The sequence below is a fragment of the Taudactylus pleione genome, unplaced genomic scaffold (assembly GCF_031769625.1).
Source record: "Taudactylus pleione unplaced genomic scaffold, aTauple2 ptg000329l, whole genome shotgun sequence".
NCBI classification, from domain to species: Eukaryota; Metazoa; Chordata; class Amphibia; order Anura; family Myobatrachidae; genus Taudactylus; species Taudactylus pleione.
Genome location: NW_028284730.1, coordinates 11,966,622 through 11,984,244, shown reverse-complemented (window position 1 = coordinate 11,984,244; position 17,623 = coordinate 11,966,622). Strand labels below are relative to the sequence as shown.

The window sequence follows — 17,623 nt, the reverse complement described above, 5'->3', positions numbered from 1 at the left end:
TATTACTATTACTAGAAGCTGGTCACATCACTGTGGCACTGTTATTATTATTACTAGAAGCTGGTCACATCACTGTGGCACTGTTATTATTATTACTAGAAGATGGTCACATCAATGTGGCACTGTTATTATTATTACTAGAAGATGGTCACATCAATGTGGCACTGTTATTACTATTACTAGAAGCTGGTCACATCACTGTGGCACTGTTATTACTATTACTAGAAGCTGGTCACATCACTGTAGCACTGTTATTACTATTACTAGAAGCTGGTCACATCACTGTGGCACTGTTATTATTATTGCAAGAAGCTGGTCACATCAATGTGGCACTGTTATTATTATAACTAGAAGCTGGTCACATCACTGTGGCACTGTTATTATTATAACTAGAAGCTGGTCACATCAATGTGGCACTGTTATTATTATAACTAGAAGCTGGTCACATCAATGTGGCACTGTTGTTATTATTATTACTAGAAGATGGTCACATCAATGTGACACTGTTATTATTACTAGAAGCTGGTCACATCAATGTGGCACTGATATTATTATTAGTAGAAGATGGTCACATCAATGTGGCACTGTTATTATTATTACTAGAAGCTGGTCACATCAATGTGGCACTGTTATTATTATTACTAGAAGCTGGTCACATCACTGTGGCACTGTTATTATTATTACTAGAAGATGGTCACATCAATGTGGCACTGTTATTATTACTAGAAGCTGGTCACATCACTGTGGCACTGTTATTATTATTACTAGAAGCTGGTCACATCACTGTGGCACTGTTATTATTATTACTAGAAGCTGGTCACATCAATGTGGCACTGTTATTATTACTAGAAGCTGGTCACATCAATGTGGCACTGTTATTATTATTGCAAGAAGCTGGTAACATCAATGTGGCACTGTTATTATTACTAGAAGCTGGTCACATCAATGTGGCACTGTTATTATTACTAGAAGCTGGTCACATCAATGTGGCACTGTTATTATTGCTAGAAGCTGGTCACATCAATGTGGCACTGTTATAATTACTAGAAGCTGGTCACATCAATGTGGCACTGTTATTATTATTGCAAGAAGCTGGTCACATCAATGTGGCACTGTTATTATTATAACTAGAAGCTGGTCACATCAATGTGGCATTGTTATTATTATAACTAAAAGCTGGTCACATCAATGTGGCACTGTTATTATTATAACTAGAAGATGGTCACATCAATGTGGCACTGTTATTATTATTACTAGAAGATGGTCACATCAATGTGGCACTGTTATTATTATCACTGTGGCACTGTTATTATTATTACTAGAAGATGGTCACATCACTGTGGCACTGTTATTATTACTACTAGAAGATGGTCACATCAATGTGGCACTGTTATTACTATTACTAGAAGCTGGTCACATCAATGTTGCACTGTTATTATTATTACTAGAAGCTGGTCACATCACTGTGGCACTGTTATTATTATTACTAGAAGCTGGTCACATCACTGTGGCACTGTTATTATTATTACTAGAAGCTGGTCACATCAATGTGGCACTGTTATTATTATTACTAGAAGATGGTCACATCAATGTGGCACTGTTATTACTATTACTAGAAGCTGGTCACATCACTGTGGCACTGTTATTATTATTACTAGAAGCTGGTCACATCACTGTGGCACTGTTATTATTATTACTAGAAGATGGTCACATCAATGTGGCACTGTTATTATTATTACTAGAAGATGGTCACATCAATGTGGCACTGTTATTATTACTAGAAGCTGGTCACATCACTGTGGCACTGTTATTATTATTACTAGAAGCTGGTCACATCACTGTGGCACTGTTATTATTGTTACTAGAAGCTGGTCACATCACTGTGGCACTGTTATTATTATTACTAGAAGATGGTCACATCAATGTGACACTGTTATTACTATTACTAGAAGCTGGTCACATCACTGTGGCACTGTTATTACTATTACTAGAAGCTGGTCACATCACTGTGGCACTGTTATTATTATTACTAGAAGCTGGTCACATCACTGTGGCACTGTTATTATTATTACTAGAAGATGGTCACGTCAATGTGGCACTGTTATTATTATTACTAGAAGCTGGTCACATCAATGTGGCACTGTTATTATTATTACTAGAAGCTGGTCACATCACTGTGGCACTGTTATTATTATTACTAGAAGCTGGTCACATCACTGTGGCACTGTTATTATTATTACTAGAAGATGGTCACATCAATGTGGCACTGTTATTATTATTACTAGAAGATGGTCACATCAATGTGGCACTGTTATTATTACTAGAAGCTGGTCACATCACTGTGGCACTGTTATTATTATTACTAGAAGCTGGTCACATCACTGTGGCACTGTTATTATTGTTACTAGAAGCTGGTCACATCACTGTGGCACTGTTATTATTATTACTAGAAGATGGTCACATCAATGTGGCACTGTTATTACTATTACTAGAAGCTGGTCACATCACTGTGGCACTGTTATTACTATTACTAGAAGCTGGTCACATCACTGTGGCACTGTTATTATTATTACTAGAAGCTGGTCACATCACTGTGGCACTGTTATTATTATTACTAGAAGATGGTCACGTCAATGTGGCACTGTTATTATTATTACTAGAAGATGGTCACGTCAATGTGGCACTGTTATTACTATTACTAGAAGCTGGTCACATCACTGTGGCACTGTTATTATTATTACTAGAAGATGGTCACATCAATGTGGCACTGTTATTACTATTACTAGAAGCTGGTCACATCACTGTGGCACTGTTATTACTATTACTAGAAGCTGGTCACATCACTGTGGCACTGTTATTATTATTACTAGAAGCTGGTCACATCACTGTGGCACTGTTATTATTATTACTAGAAGATGGTCACGTCAATGTGGCACTGTTATTATTACTAGAAGATGGTCACGTCAATGTGGCACTGTTATTACTATTACTAGAAGCTGGTCACATCACTGTGGCACTGTTATTATTATTACTAGAAGCTGGTCACATCAATGTGGCACTGTTATTATTATTACTAGAAGCTGGTCACATCACTGTGGCACTGTTATTATTATTACTAGAAGCTGGTCACATCAATGTGGCACTGTTATTATTATTACTAGAAGATGGTCACATCACTGTGGCACTGTTATTATTATTACTAGAAGATGGTCACATCAATGTGGCACTGTTATTATTATTACTAGAAGCTGGTCACATCAATATGGCACTGTTATTATTATTACTAGAAGCTGGTCACATCACTGTGGCACTGTTATTATTATTACTAGAAGATGGTCACATCAATGTGGCACTGTTATTATTACTAGAAGCTGGTCACATCACTGTGGCACTGTTATTATTATTACTAGAAGCTGGTCACATCACTGCGGCACTGTTATTATTATTACTAGAAGCTGGTCACATCAATGTGGCACTGTTATTATTATTACTAGAAGCTGGTCACATCAATGTGGCACTGTTATTATTACTAGAAGCTGGTCACATCAATGTGGCACTGTTATTATTATTGCAAGAAGCTGGTCACATCACTGTGGCACTGTTATTATTACTACTAGAAGCTGGTCACATCAATGTGGCACTGTTGTTATTATTATTACTAGAAGCTGGTCACATCAATGTGACACTGTTATTATTATTACTAGAAGCTGGTCACATCACTGTGGCACTGTTATTATTATCACTAGAAGCTGGTCACATCACTGTGGCACTGTTATTACTATTACTAGAAGCTGGTCACATCACTGTGGCACTGTTATTATTATTACTAGAAGTTGGTCACATCACTGTGGCACCGTTATTATTATAACTAGAAGCTGGTCACATCACTGTGGCACCGTTATTATTATTACTAGAAGCTGGTCACATCAATGTGGCACTGTTATTATTACTAGAAGCTGGTCACATCAATGTGGCACTGTTATTATTATTATTACTAGAAGCTGGTCACATCAATGTGGCACTGTTATTATTATTATTACTAGAAGCTGGTCACATCACTGCGGCACTGTTATTATTATTACTAGAAGCTGGTCACATCACTGCGGCACTGTTATTATTATTACTAGAAGCTGGTCACATCAATGTGGCACTGTTATTATTATTACTAGAAGCTGGTCACATCAATGTGGCACTGTTATTATTACTAGAAGCTGGTCACATCAATGTGGCACTGTTATTATTATTGCAAGAAGCTGGTCACATCACTGTGGCACTGTTATTATTACTACTAGAAGCTGGTCACATCAATGTGACACTGTTATTATTATTACTAGAAGCTGGTCACATCACTGTGGCACTGTTATTATTATCACTAGAAGCTGGTCACATCACTGTGGCACTGTTATTACTATTACTAGAAGCTGGTCACATCACTGTGGCACTGTTATTATTATTACTAGAAGTTGGTCACATCACTGTGGCACCGTTATTATTATAACTAGAAGCTGGTCACATCACTGTGGCACCGTTATTATTATTACTAGAAGCTGGTCACATCAATGTGGCACTGTTATTATTACTAGAAGCTGGTCACATCAATGTGGCACTGTTATTATTATTATTACTAGAAGCTGGTCACATCAATGTGGCACTGTTATTACTATTACTAGAAGCTGGTCACATCAATGTGGCACTGTTATTATTACTAGAAGCTGGTCACATCAATGTGGCACTGTTATTATTATTACTAGAAGCTGGTCACATCAATGTGGCACTGTTATTATTATTATTACTAGAAGCTGGTCACATCAATGTGGCACGGTTATTATTATTACTAGAAGCTGGTCACATCACTGTGGCACTGTTATTATTATTACTAGAAGCTGGTCACATCAATGTGGCACTGTTATTATTATTACTAGAAGCTGGTCACATCACTGTGGCACTGTTATTATTACTAGAAGCTGGTCACATCAATGTGGCACGGTTATTATTATTACTAGAAGCTGGTCACATCACTGTGGCACTGTTATTATTATTACTAGAAGCTGGTCACATCACTGTGGCACTGTTATTATTATTACTAGAAGCTGGTCACATCACTGTGGCACTGTTATTATTATTACTAGAAGCTGGTCACATCACTGTGGCACTGTTATTATTATTACTAGAAGCTGGTCACATCACTGTGGCACTGTTATTATTATTACTAGAAGCTGGTCACATCACTGTGGCACTGTTATTATTATTGCTAGAAGATGGTCACATCAATGTGGCACTGTTATTATTATTACTAGAAGCTGGTCACATCAATGTGGCACTGTTATTATTATTGCTAGAAGATGGTCACATCAATGTGGCACTGTTATTATTATTACTAGAAGCTGGTCACATCAATGTGGCACTGTTATTATTACTAAAAGCTGGTCACATCAATGTGGCACTGTTATTATTACTAGAAGCTGGTCACATCACTGTGGCACTGTTATTATTATTACTAGAAGCTGGTCACATCACTGTGGCACTGTTATTATTATTACTAGAAGCTGGTCACATCAATGTGGCACTGTTATTATTATTACTAGAAGCTGGTCACATCAATGTGGCACTGTTATTATTATTACTAGAAGCTGGTCACATCACTGTGGCACTGTTATTATTATTACTAGAAGCTGGTCACATCACTGTGGCACTGTTATTATTATTACTAGAAGCTGGTCACATCACTGTGGCACTGTTATTATTATTGCTAGAAGATGGTCACATCAATGTGGCACTGTTATTATTATTACTAGAAGCTGGTCACATCAATGTGGCACTGTTATTATTATTGCTAGAAGCTGGTCACATCAATGTGGCACTGTTATTATTACTAGAAGCTGGTCACATCACTGTGGCACTGTTATTATTATTACTAGAAGCTGGTCACATCAATGTGGCACTGTTATTATTATTACTAGAAGCTGGTCACATCACTGTGGCACTGTTATTACTATTACTAGAAGCTGGTCACATCAATGTGGCACTGTTATTATTATTACTAGAAGCTGGTCACATCACTGTGGCTCTGTTATTATTATTACTAGAAGCTGGTCACATCAATGTGGCACTGTTATTATTACTAGAAGCTGGTCACATCACTGTGGCACTGTTATTATTATTACTAGAAGCTGGTCACATCACTGTGGCACTGTTATTATTATTACTAGAAGCTGGTCACATCAATGTGGCACTGTTATTATTACTAGAAGATGGTCACATCACTGTGGCACCGTTATTATTACTATTGTTTATTATATGGCGCCACCACTTTACAAATCTTTGTACAGAGAAAATTTATCATTCAGATCCCCCGATTGGAGTTCACAGTTTCAATTTCCTAACAAACAAGTGCACACACACACATGCGTACACACATTAATTAAATCAAAATCCAATGAACCTACTAGTATTTTTTTGCAATGTGGAAGGATAATAGAGCACCTGGTGGAAAGCCAGGCAAGCACAAGGAAAACATACAAACTCCACACAGATGCGGCTTTGTTCAAGAATTGAACTCATGACCTCAGTGCTGTGAGTCAGTAGTCGACCACTTTTCTAACACACTACTCTAGTTTTTGTGCTTTCTGACAAACAAAATGATAGCCATTGCTTGTTCTGAAAAAGGGGAGCGACATCTCAGCTTTCAGGGTAACCGTGCTCAGCAAGTGTCGTACATGAATCTATATACCCCCAAACCTAGGACCCCTCTTTATTCCCATTTCCATTACAGTCACCCGCAGAGAAACACTCAGCCAGATCCATCTCAGGCCGAAGGGGACATAAGCCATAAGAAGTAGTTTTATAGTCCCCCTGGGTCTACACACATAAATAATTCTGTATACTATAAGATATAAACCTATCTTGGACTGACATGGAATGATATTATACATCATAGAGTCAATAACACCAATATAAAGACTCAGAAAACAAATCTATTGCCTTCCACTTACTGCCAACACAGAAATTGGATAGAAGATATTGCATCATGCTGACTTATAATAAACAAGGTTAGGTTACACACAACTATGCCGGAGTGTAGGTGTGCGTGTGCAAATTAATTTCCATGAGAGTTTATCAAAACAGGAAGCCCACAAGAACAACAGGATGAGAGACCGGCGCGGTCAATGTGCTGAGAATTAGATAGAATGATGTATACAGGGGGGAAACTCAGGTTATAGGTGAGCAACACACATAGGAAGGGAGAGATGGAGAAGTGTGGACAAGATCCGATATTAGAGAACAGAAAAACATATCTGGAAGTATAAAAGGAGGAATTTGGGGCTTGCAAAACATAAAACACATGTTGCTCTTATACAAGTCATTATGTAACATTCACAAATGCACATGGAACTGTTCCTGTACTATGAAATTCTGTATAACGTTGTTGTCGAACAGTCTGCAACTATGGTTATTATATACTAGTGTCTCCTAGCTGCTCTACTCAGAATTTCATGTAACTTTGTCAATGTTGCGAAAAAGTTGTTAGCAAATAGCAATACAAGTTTCATGTAAAACACAACTAAAACAAAAGATTCTATATATTTAAAGAACAAGAAGAGAATATGGCTGTACCCGCGCTGAGAGTGAATATGGGACTCATGCATATACAGATTACAATAATAAAGTATAATAAAGTATTAGAGAGTGTTATAAATATATACATATTGCACCTATATATGTAACTGATAAATACATTTTATTACAAATCACCTGAAGATATTGTTCTGTTTCTTAAATCCACAATCCGATCTATCTTGAAGTTGGCCAAGTCCTCTTCATCCAGAGCAATATCGCCCCAGAAAGCAGCTGGAATTGAAGAAAGAAGCAAATTAGAGAGCATGTTGGAAAATCAGATGATGATAACATTCATATTCCAAATGCATTTACCACAACAGCAATTTTATAATGTTCCTGTGCCCTACAAGCATAGCCAAACACAAGCCCATTCGCCGGGCATACACTTTGTGCTTTCGCTCTGCACAAGTGCTGGAACCAAGTGCATGAACTTACAGAGGATGCAGGGTCATAACCGAACGCATCCCCCACCTGTGACTAAGGGGCATAACTGGGCAATAATGGGGTCTTCTTGTTCTCACGTAGGTAAAGTTAAGTAGGGTGTGGCAAGTCAATTGGTCAGTGGACCTATCTGCAATAGGGATCACTGTTCCCTAAAGTGGCAAACTATAGAATATGTCCATTTGCCCACAGGAGAGCTGATGATAAATACGAAAGCAAACTACAAAAGTATTAACACCTACCATGGGATAGGGGATTCTCATAGCCATGGATACATTACACTGTCAAATAAATGCCTCTTCCTCCCGATCCCCCCGTTCTTCCTCCGCTCCACCCTGGTTATCTCCTCCCACGCACACCTCCAAGTCAGACTTTCTACCAATCTTGGCAGCTTCAAATGTTCATTGAAAATAGACCTCTTGATAAATGCCTACCATCCCTCCTCCTAAATCGTCACTTTTCTCCCCTCCCTGCCCTTCACTTCTCCCAAGTTCCCCCTTCATCTGTTCTCTCCTGCCCTTAGCATGTAAGCTCTTGCGAGCAGGGCCCTCCTTCCTCATGTTCATCACTAGCACTATCCATGCACCAGTGATCCTTGTTTTCTTGTCCCTTTCAGGACCTATGACTCTGCGTGCTTGTCCTATTATGGGTACAGGTCCATTAAGTGCTAATCTGACTTCCCCTATGTCACCTCCACTTGCTTGTCAAGAAACAGTGAGTCCCCCAACCCTCTATCTCTAGTCCATGTCCTGCCTGATTTATCAGTTCTATTTTCCTGTATTGTCCAACGATATGTCATTGTACATTTACTTTACCATCGATCTGCCATGTTTTACTGTTACTGTATAATTACCCTGTAAGGCACTGCGCAAACTTTGCGGCACCTTAAAAATAAAGGATAATAATAATAATAATAATAATAATATACCTTTTCCATATACTGGTTAAGTAACCACAGCACAAACTGTAGTTACAAGTACTGTAGACTGCACCAATGCACCACATCTACAAACAAACCCTTCTATCACCGCTGCCTCATTGCTGCTCAGTCTGTGCTCCCCGACTTCCTTTATTATGCCATGTTCTCTATTACCATTGCCTCCGATGTCACCATTCATTCCAGGCTCCTGACCTCTTCTCATTCTTATCACTCACTGTGCGTATTAAGCTCTCCATCTGGTAAGCTGCTGGCCCTAATACCCTCCGATTACTTTCTGTTCCTCTGCCCATATTAGGTTCCATTTCGGTACCCTGCATGCCCCAATGCCTCTGATTTATGTCTGCTCCTTTTGCCATTACATTGCCACAGTAGGGCAAAACCTGCCTATAGAACCTACCATCTGCATGTAGCAACTGAAAGGATGTGGATAGACTTCGGGTGGGACCTGGCTTTAGGTAACTTGTGTAAAGGGAGGCCCCCTTTACTGCGGCAAAATTGCCAGGAACGGTTGAAATGTGGTACCAATCAATAAATAAAGCACAGCAGGGCCGGACTGGCCATTGGGCACTTCTGGCAAATGCCGGCTCGAGGAGGGTGGAAGTGCCCCTGCCTTCCACCCCTTGGCTCTGGATTCACTGCGTGAGAGACGGAAAGGGTGGAGGCAGAGATGGGCCGGTGCGCTGTGCTCGGCCGGGAAGAGACGGGTGCGTGCGCGGGGGCAGGTCCCCGTGACTCGTGGCACACCCACTTGAAACAACCATCCCCCCTTCGAGAGAGAGTGCACAGGGCTGATCTACAGCCCCAGTCCACCCCTGAAGCCCAGTAATAATCCAATCTTTAAATCACATACAAACTCTGCAGTATAATATTGTTGTAGTCATTATTTTATCCAAGAAAAACCTCTGCATCTATAGTTTCCCAGATATATGGGTGATATATACATGTATGAATACTGGTCCACAGGTGGTGGTTTACAGAAGGGATTGTTGACAATAGCAACCAATCAGATGTCTGCTTTCATTTTCTAAATTGCACTGTATAAATGGGAACTATAACCTGATTGGTTAGTAAGGGCAAACATTATTTTACACCTGTAATGGGGATAAGATTACCTTAGAGGCTTAGACCACAGGTAATTGCAGTAATTTTTCCAAACTTTAGACAGGAGCAAATATGGCTGCTGTCAGCTGACACATTACAGGTCTAGCAGTTGAAATCTTAGTGAGATTTTCTTGTTACACACTTTGCAGGATGTAAAACCATCCTGATTGTATAAGTTTATTTCTAAATATGCTATAATAAATAAATTATTCTTGAATAGAAATCAAGGGCACATTTACATAATTAGAGCCTAATAAAATAGGGCAGGGGTTCCCAACCACGGTCCTCAAGGCACACTAACAGGGGTATTCAATATGGGAGCGAAAACATTGTTTTTGCGTTAATATCGGAGGTATGACGTCATTATTGCAGGTTTTACTTTTACACCGTATTCAATTTCATTATCGCAGTTTTGAAAAGTCTTTGATAAAAAACGGGGATAACTTTTCACCATTGAATAGGTGTCGAAAAAAAGTGCAGAATTGGGGTTTAGGGGTGCAAGCTTAAAAAAATAGCCTGCACCCCTGGGAATGACATTTAAAAAAGAACTGTGTCAAAAAAAGTAAAAAAAAAAAATAGGGACACCCCAAAAAATTAATTTAAAAATTGGGGTGAAAAAAAAAATGGGAAAAAATTGTTTAACAATAGGGAAATAGGTTCAGGGCTATTCTGCAAGTATGCGGCAGATGTTTTGAAGAATAGAATTATAGCGGCAGGTGCACAAATGCAGAATTTTTTCAAACTTACTATAGGGACATAAAAATATGCTAGTACCCATTTTCATGTACCCCAAATTTGATGGGACCACTTAAAAAAACGAAAAAAAATAATGCTTTTCTGCAACACTTCTTCAATGTCGGGAAAAAACACCTGCTGCGGCTATTTAAATCCCCGACTTTCATTTACAGGCTAAAACGGGGGTACCCATAGTGATCCCCCATGTTTTTACAACTTTAGGGTGGTCCAACAATTTTTTTAAGGAGAAATTCGTAACTTTACGCAAATCCAACTTCGGAGTTTCCCGTTTTCTTTAATTTTATATTGAATACGGGGATAAGCGGGAGCGAGCCTGATACTTTAACGCAGGTAAAAACTCCGATATGAAACGTTAACTTCGACAGTGAAGTTAACGTTTCATATTGAATACCCCTCTAAGAGTCCAGGTTTTAAGGATAACCATACTTTAGCATAGGTGTCTAAATTAGTACCTCAGTTATTTTAATTTAACCATCTGTGCTGAAGCATGGATATCACTAAAACCAGGACTGTTAGTGTGCCTTGAGGACCGAGGTTGGGAAACAGTGAAATAGGGGTTTATGAATCAAGCCGTGATTAGCATTGAGAAGTGGACCAGTGGAGAAATTGGCCATAGCAACCAATCAACTTTGATGTAGCATTTATCAAGTTCAGCCTATAAAATAATAATAGGTAGGACCTGATTGGTTGCTATGGGTAACTTCTCCACGAGCAGCACACAATACGCAGAGAATGCCGATGTTCATGTAGATGAGCCAATATTTGCGCCTGCATATGGGCAAAAATGACTGAAAACCCCATAAGGTGCATGCGTTACACAGAGTGCACACACAAAGGAGCAGTTGTGATCAATGTATACAGTATCAGAAAGGTGGTAGAAAAGTGATGGCATTACTGCGCGGTGACTGGGAGGTGGCTAGTAGTAATTCTCCGCTCAGTGGGCATGTTATGGAATTGTTAATGCAAGCGGCTGCACTCACAAACGCACAGCCGCAGGCATAGGCAGCCGCAGTCAGACGGAGGAACTGCACCTGCCATGGGTCTGGTGCAAGTTTCAATGGTGCGACCCATGGTGGCGTATAAGGACGCACCAATTGTATCACAGCGTGCACAGGCATTAATAGTCTCATTCCTTGCACATTCGACCGCACAGGTGTAGACATTTAAAGCGTTGCGGAATATGTGTGCGCTATATAAATAGCTGGTAATAAATAAGGGATTGAGTTTGTAGGCCATTTGCGGAAAGTCGCAGACCGGCGACCGCCAATACACACTGCTGCGTGCGACTCAGAATCAGGCCCTATGTCTCACAGCTGCCCCCGGATTAGTGAAGCAGCGGAAAGCTCGGAGTATGAGGCGCAGCTACTCTCATTACAGAATATTTTTTGTGTAAATACAAAAAAACCCCTAACAAACTCTTCATAGTACTTCATAGCAGTCTTACTGCCAGCAGGAACACGCCGCCCCTAAAGTCTATGGCCCTGATTCAGAGCCGGACGCTCTGACCAGAGCGCTCGCTCTGAATCAGTCCCCACCTCCATAATTATGGAGCGTCCTCCTGGACGCTCGTATAGCTGTGGGTCACCACCCACAGCATATACGAGCGTGCAGGATAATGGTCGCGATGGTCTTGACCATCGCGACCATCGCCACTGCGAGCCGAAGCCTGCGGTTGAGTTTCTCAACCGCAAGGCCCGGAGTGATTTTGGCTCTATCAGAGCCAAAATCACTCCCACTGACATCACTAGTGATGTCAGTGGGGCCAGCTTCTGACGGTAGGCGTTCCTTTGGGAACGCCCCCGTCTGGGAGGCACGCCCACCAAAGGGGGCGTGCTGTCAATCAACATCGACAGCACGCCCCCTTTGATCAGACACAACGAGCGAAGGAAAGTCCTTCGCTCGTCGCGTCACACGCATGCGCACGACGGAGCTCCCTCCGTCGTGCGCATGCGCAGTGCACACCATCGACCCACTTGCGAGCGGACAGCCGCTCGCGAGTGGGTCTGAATCAGGCCCTATGTCCAACAACAGGGTAATGCAGTGCAGCCCCCCAGATTTCTGCTGGTGATACCGTACATCCACCAGATTTCTGCAGGTGATACCAAGCAGCCCCCCAGATTTCTACTGGTAATACTGTGCAGACCCCCAGATTTCTGCTGGTGATTACCGTGCAGCCCTCTAAATTTCAGGTAACAACAGGTACACCTCTCCCTTCTCTTCTTTGTTTGAAGTGCTGGTGAGTGGCCATAACCACTATACTACTCCCCGCACTCTGATTGGTGTATGACTGATTCTATTCTCCAAAGAGCTGGTAGTGGTCTTGTGGCTATGACTTCATCCCAGCTTTCTGCTGTGTACTTCCCCATTACCAGCTGCCAAAGCGGCAGAAAGTAATAGACTAATTATCGACACACCAAAACGACTAGGGGGACTTCGGAAACAGTGGGTGATCTCAGAGACCTCTGAGAAGATAGTCTGGCAATCAGAATGGAACCAGACAAAGATTTATATGTACTAAGCATTAGAGGGAGATAAAGTGGATGGAGATAAAGTACCAACCAATCAGCTACTAACTGTCATTTTTCAAACACAGCATGTAACGTGACCGTTAGGAGCTGATTGGTTGGTACTTTATCACTCTCCAAGGCTTAGTACATAGACCCCAAAAAGTGGTAGGAGAAACAAAGCTTTAATTATCTGGATCATCTGCGTCATTGTGCTGCCATGTAGTATTGGTAGACTTGACAGAAAAGTGTATAGTCGAATTCTCTGATTTGCTAGGTAATCATATATTTGCACCAGGCATCTATTATAGAAAAACCAATGCTGTCTGGAATTCTCTGATTTGCTAGATATACTGTCTTTAATTAATATCTGTAAACTTTAAATTTAATTATATAGTCAGATCTTATCTCCTAGCTTCATGGGATGCTGTTTTGGCTCTGCTTGTTTGAATTAGAATTTTATGACTTGTATCTGGTGTGGGTGAGGGTATTCAGGGTGGGTGTAATCAGTGTCTACACATGTTATGCTTAACTATATCATCAGTAGGTTACAAGGCTTTAGGCTTGTACAAGGCTGCTAGGTTTTATTTCAAAGTGGGTTTTTTTCTAAGTGAGACTACATGTATAGCATAACTTAAAGAGTTAGTCAGGAGTTCAACAGGAGAAAGACAGGAGGACGACATTTTAAAAGAACTCTCTATAACAAAGGATCTTCTGAGCTTCTGGAAACCCTGCTACTCAGCAACCAGCTTCCATTATAACCTCTACACACCTTTTGTCAACACCCTGCTTCAGCATTGCAAGCAACTACCTGCTTACTGAACATTTAATACTTGTAGGTTTGCGTTTCTTCTCTACATTGTTTAAATCATTCCAATACCACTGTCAATTTATCTTTATACCACTGTAGTATCTACCATTGTTTCACACCTATACCTTTTTTTTTAATTTTTTGTTAATATATATATACATACTTTTGACTAATTCTCAAGTCTTGCTAGTTTAACAGCTCTATACTCCTTTTTTGGTTATAATATACTATTGTAGTTGTGCCTTTACATCTTCCAGCACTGTTCTTCCTTTTATCTGATTTTGACCTTTGACCTGTACTGCTCCCTCATCTCACACTCATTACTACTACTGACTTTTTCCCCCCCAAGTGCCTCATCTACACATGTCTCTTTTCTTCTACTCCTCCCTCACTCAGCTGCTACATTATTTTCTCCTTTACCGCCAGTTTTCATCTCTTTTCTCCATCCATAGTCCCCTCTACGTTCTCCCCCTCCTTCCCCTCCTCTGTCTCTCTTCATCACATATAAGTCTCTCCACTGCATCTCCCACAACTCCAGTATTCACTTCTCTTCCACCATGGTCCTGCTGCACCACCACTAAACCCTGCACCCTCTCTTTTCTCCAAGATACCGATCCTTCCCCCCCACACACCACACTAAACCTCCACCTGCTGTCACCCTTCCTCATTCAGAAGCCAGCCACATAACCCCACACTTCTTATCCCCCTTCTCTAGATCAATATCACCTCCACACTACATCAACCCTAATAATCTCATTCTCCTCTCGCCTCTTTACTCTGTCCCTCTCTCCTGTTCCCTCTGGAAAGTCAGTTTTGTCTATAATAAACTGGTCTCCGTTCATGAGCACTTCATCTGCAATGTCCTGATTCTCCTTGCCATCACCAAACCCTGGATTTATCCCTCTGACACCACTGCTCCTGCAAAATTCCTCCATCACTTGGCTTCCTGGCTCTTAATCTTCAAATGGGCCCTCAAGACCCATTTCTTCCTCAATGCTTTCCAGCGCTCATCCTAACCCACTACTCTATGCTCCTTCCTCACTATCTAGCCCATCTGTGTCACCTCTGTTTGTCTGACCCTCCCCTCAGAATGTAAGCTCTCGCGAGCAGGGCCCTCTTTCCTCACGTGCTTCTTCTTGCCCTACTTTTACTTTCATTCACAATGGCACCTAAAACTGCTTACTGACACCCTGCTGCTTATTTAGGTGTTATGCAGCATTGTTTATAAATCATGTACTTGTCCTGCATTGTCTGTACTGTTAATAACTGTTGTCTTGTGTGTTCATTTGTTTCTGTACTTTGTAAGGCGCTGCGGAACCCTTGTGGCGCCATATAAATAAAGGATAATAATAATAATAATAATAATAGTCTCACAGGAATTAAAAGGGGTTATTTATCCCTCCATGGCTTTCCCCTATTCCAGAGTCCACGTAATCCTGCTCATATGATCTCAGCAGCAACTACAGAAAATCTTTACCTTTTGTGACATTACAACCTTGAAATAAATAAATGTACGATCAGCTGATGGGTGCCCCCGTGCCAGCCACATAATATATTGATACCAATAGGCCTATCCTTTTAAAACCTACGGTACTCTAAAATAAACACAGACGGACACAGATATTTGGATACGAATTAGGTCAGCTATTTATTTAAATAAAATAAGTAAATATTAAAGCATAGAATAGGTGGCAAAGACAAAACTATACAATGCACTACCAACCTAAGCCAACATGCATTGTAACTAAAGTCTCTCAGGGTGCTCAAACACAACAATAATATGGGTATCCAACTCCCTTTACTAAAACTTGACCGCCCTTCCTGTGAGGGAGGTGTTCGCTGCCCCTGTGAGGGTGGTGCAGCTTACTACCTTGTCACGAAGGCCAGTGCACCCCTAAATTAAGAGGGTAGTCCAGACGCAGATAATTTGTACCTGCTGGAAGGGGTCATGTTGGAGGGTCTGCTAAAAGCGTTATGTTTGGTGAAAACCGTAATAAAACACACCATACCTAATGTGAAGCATGGTGGTGGCAGCATTATGTTGTGGGCCCTCTGCTAGGCTGCTGAAGATGAGTAGATGGGTCAGGTTGGGTATGATATCCCGGCAGCTAAATAGTTCAAATACCGATGCCGGAAGCCCGACTGTTGAAAATCCTGACTAAGGCCCTCATTCAGAGCCACTCGCTAGCGGCAGTACGCTCGTTCCGAGCGATGTTCGCACATCTGCGCATGCGTACGGATCGTTATACGCATGCGCGAACCAGTCAGTGCGGCCGAAATTCATGTGCTCGCAATATAGCGAATGCCTGCTATTTTGAGTGACAGAATGAGGCGTATGTGGGTGGTAACAGGGGAAGGTGCTTGAAAACGGGGAGTGGAGATCAGAACGCAGGCGTGCTTAAAGGTCAAAACGGGCGTTTTATGGGTGTGCATAATTAATACAGCAGCGTCATTGACCAAGTCACTGGGTTATTTTATAGCCAGAACTGCTCGCAAGATTGTGGTAGCAAAAACCAACCACAAGAATAGCGAGCAGTTCATACGCTGGTCGATGTACTCGATTAATCTAATAAATAGCGGACATGACGTATGGTGCGAGCGGCCAGGGGGTGTTTTTAACAAATAAACGAGCGTATGTTTTGCTCGCTCGTTCAGACTTAGAGGTGTGAACAGACTGCAATTTGCGAACGGATCATTTGAATAGCCACCCCTTGTTTTTGAACGAACGACCGCAAATAGCGAACGGCTCTGAATCAGGCCCTAAGGCTGCTTAGTACCCTAACCCTCCCCCTCTCCCCCCTCCAAACTCCCTGGTGGATGCCTAACCCTAACCTCCTCCTGGTGGTGCCTAACCCTAACACCCACTTCCCGCACCCTAAACCTAACCATCCCGGGGTGGTGCCTAACCCTAGCCTCCCCCCGGGACTGCCTAACCCTAACTCCCCCTCCCAGCAGCCTACCTAACCCTCCCGGGTGGGTGTCTAGGCATAAACTCCCCCCAGGAGTGCCTAAACCTAACCCTTCCCTCCCATCCCCGGGCTAACACTAAAGGTAAGCCGGATACTTACCTTCGGGATGCCAGTGTCGGGATCTTTGTCCTGTTTGGGATTCCGGTGTTGGGATATTTGTGGCCGTCATCCCGTTTACCACCATACTGACTACATCCCGGGTGGTCACCTTCTACCATGAAAACCACCCTAAACATACAGCCAAGAAAACAATGCAGTGGCTTTTGAACTGGAAGATAAACATCCTTGAGTGACCAAATCCAAACCTTCACCTAAAGCCAATAGAAACCTGTGCATGGACTAAAAGAGAGCTGTCCATCGCCTCTTACCACGAAATTTGACTAAACTTGGAATAATTCTGCATGGAAGAATGGGCAAAGATTCCCCAACCTTGTTCTCAAAGCTGGTAGACAACAGGCTGTAACTGCAGCAAAATGTAGCTCTA

The 17,623-nt window shown here is 41.5% G+C and overlaps 1 protein-coding gene across 1 annotated transcript in view; it reads right to left on the bottom strand.

The window, feature by feature from the left end:
• BMP1 (bone morphogenetic protein 1) overlaps nucleotides 1–17,623 on the bottom strand; it is a 91,850-nt gene that overhangs the window by 57,060 nt on the left and 17,167 nt on the right. The window contains exon 2 of the mRNA XM_088443401.1: nucleotides 7,753–7,848. Within this exon, the coding sequence (XP_088299527.1) occupies nucleotides 7,753–7,848 (96 nt within the window). The remainder of the gene's footprint in view (nucleotides 1–7,752; nucleotides 7,849–17,623) is intronic.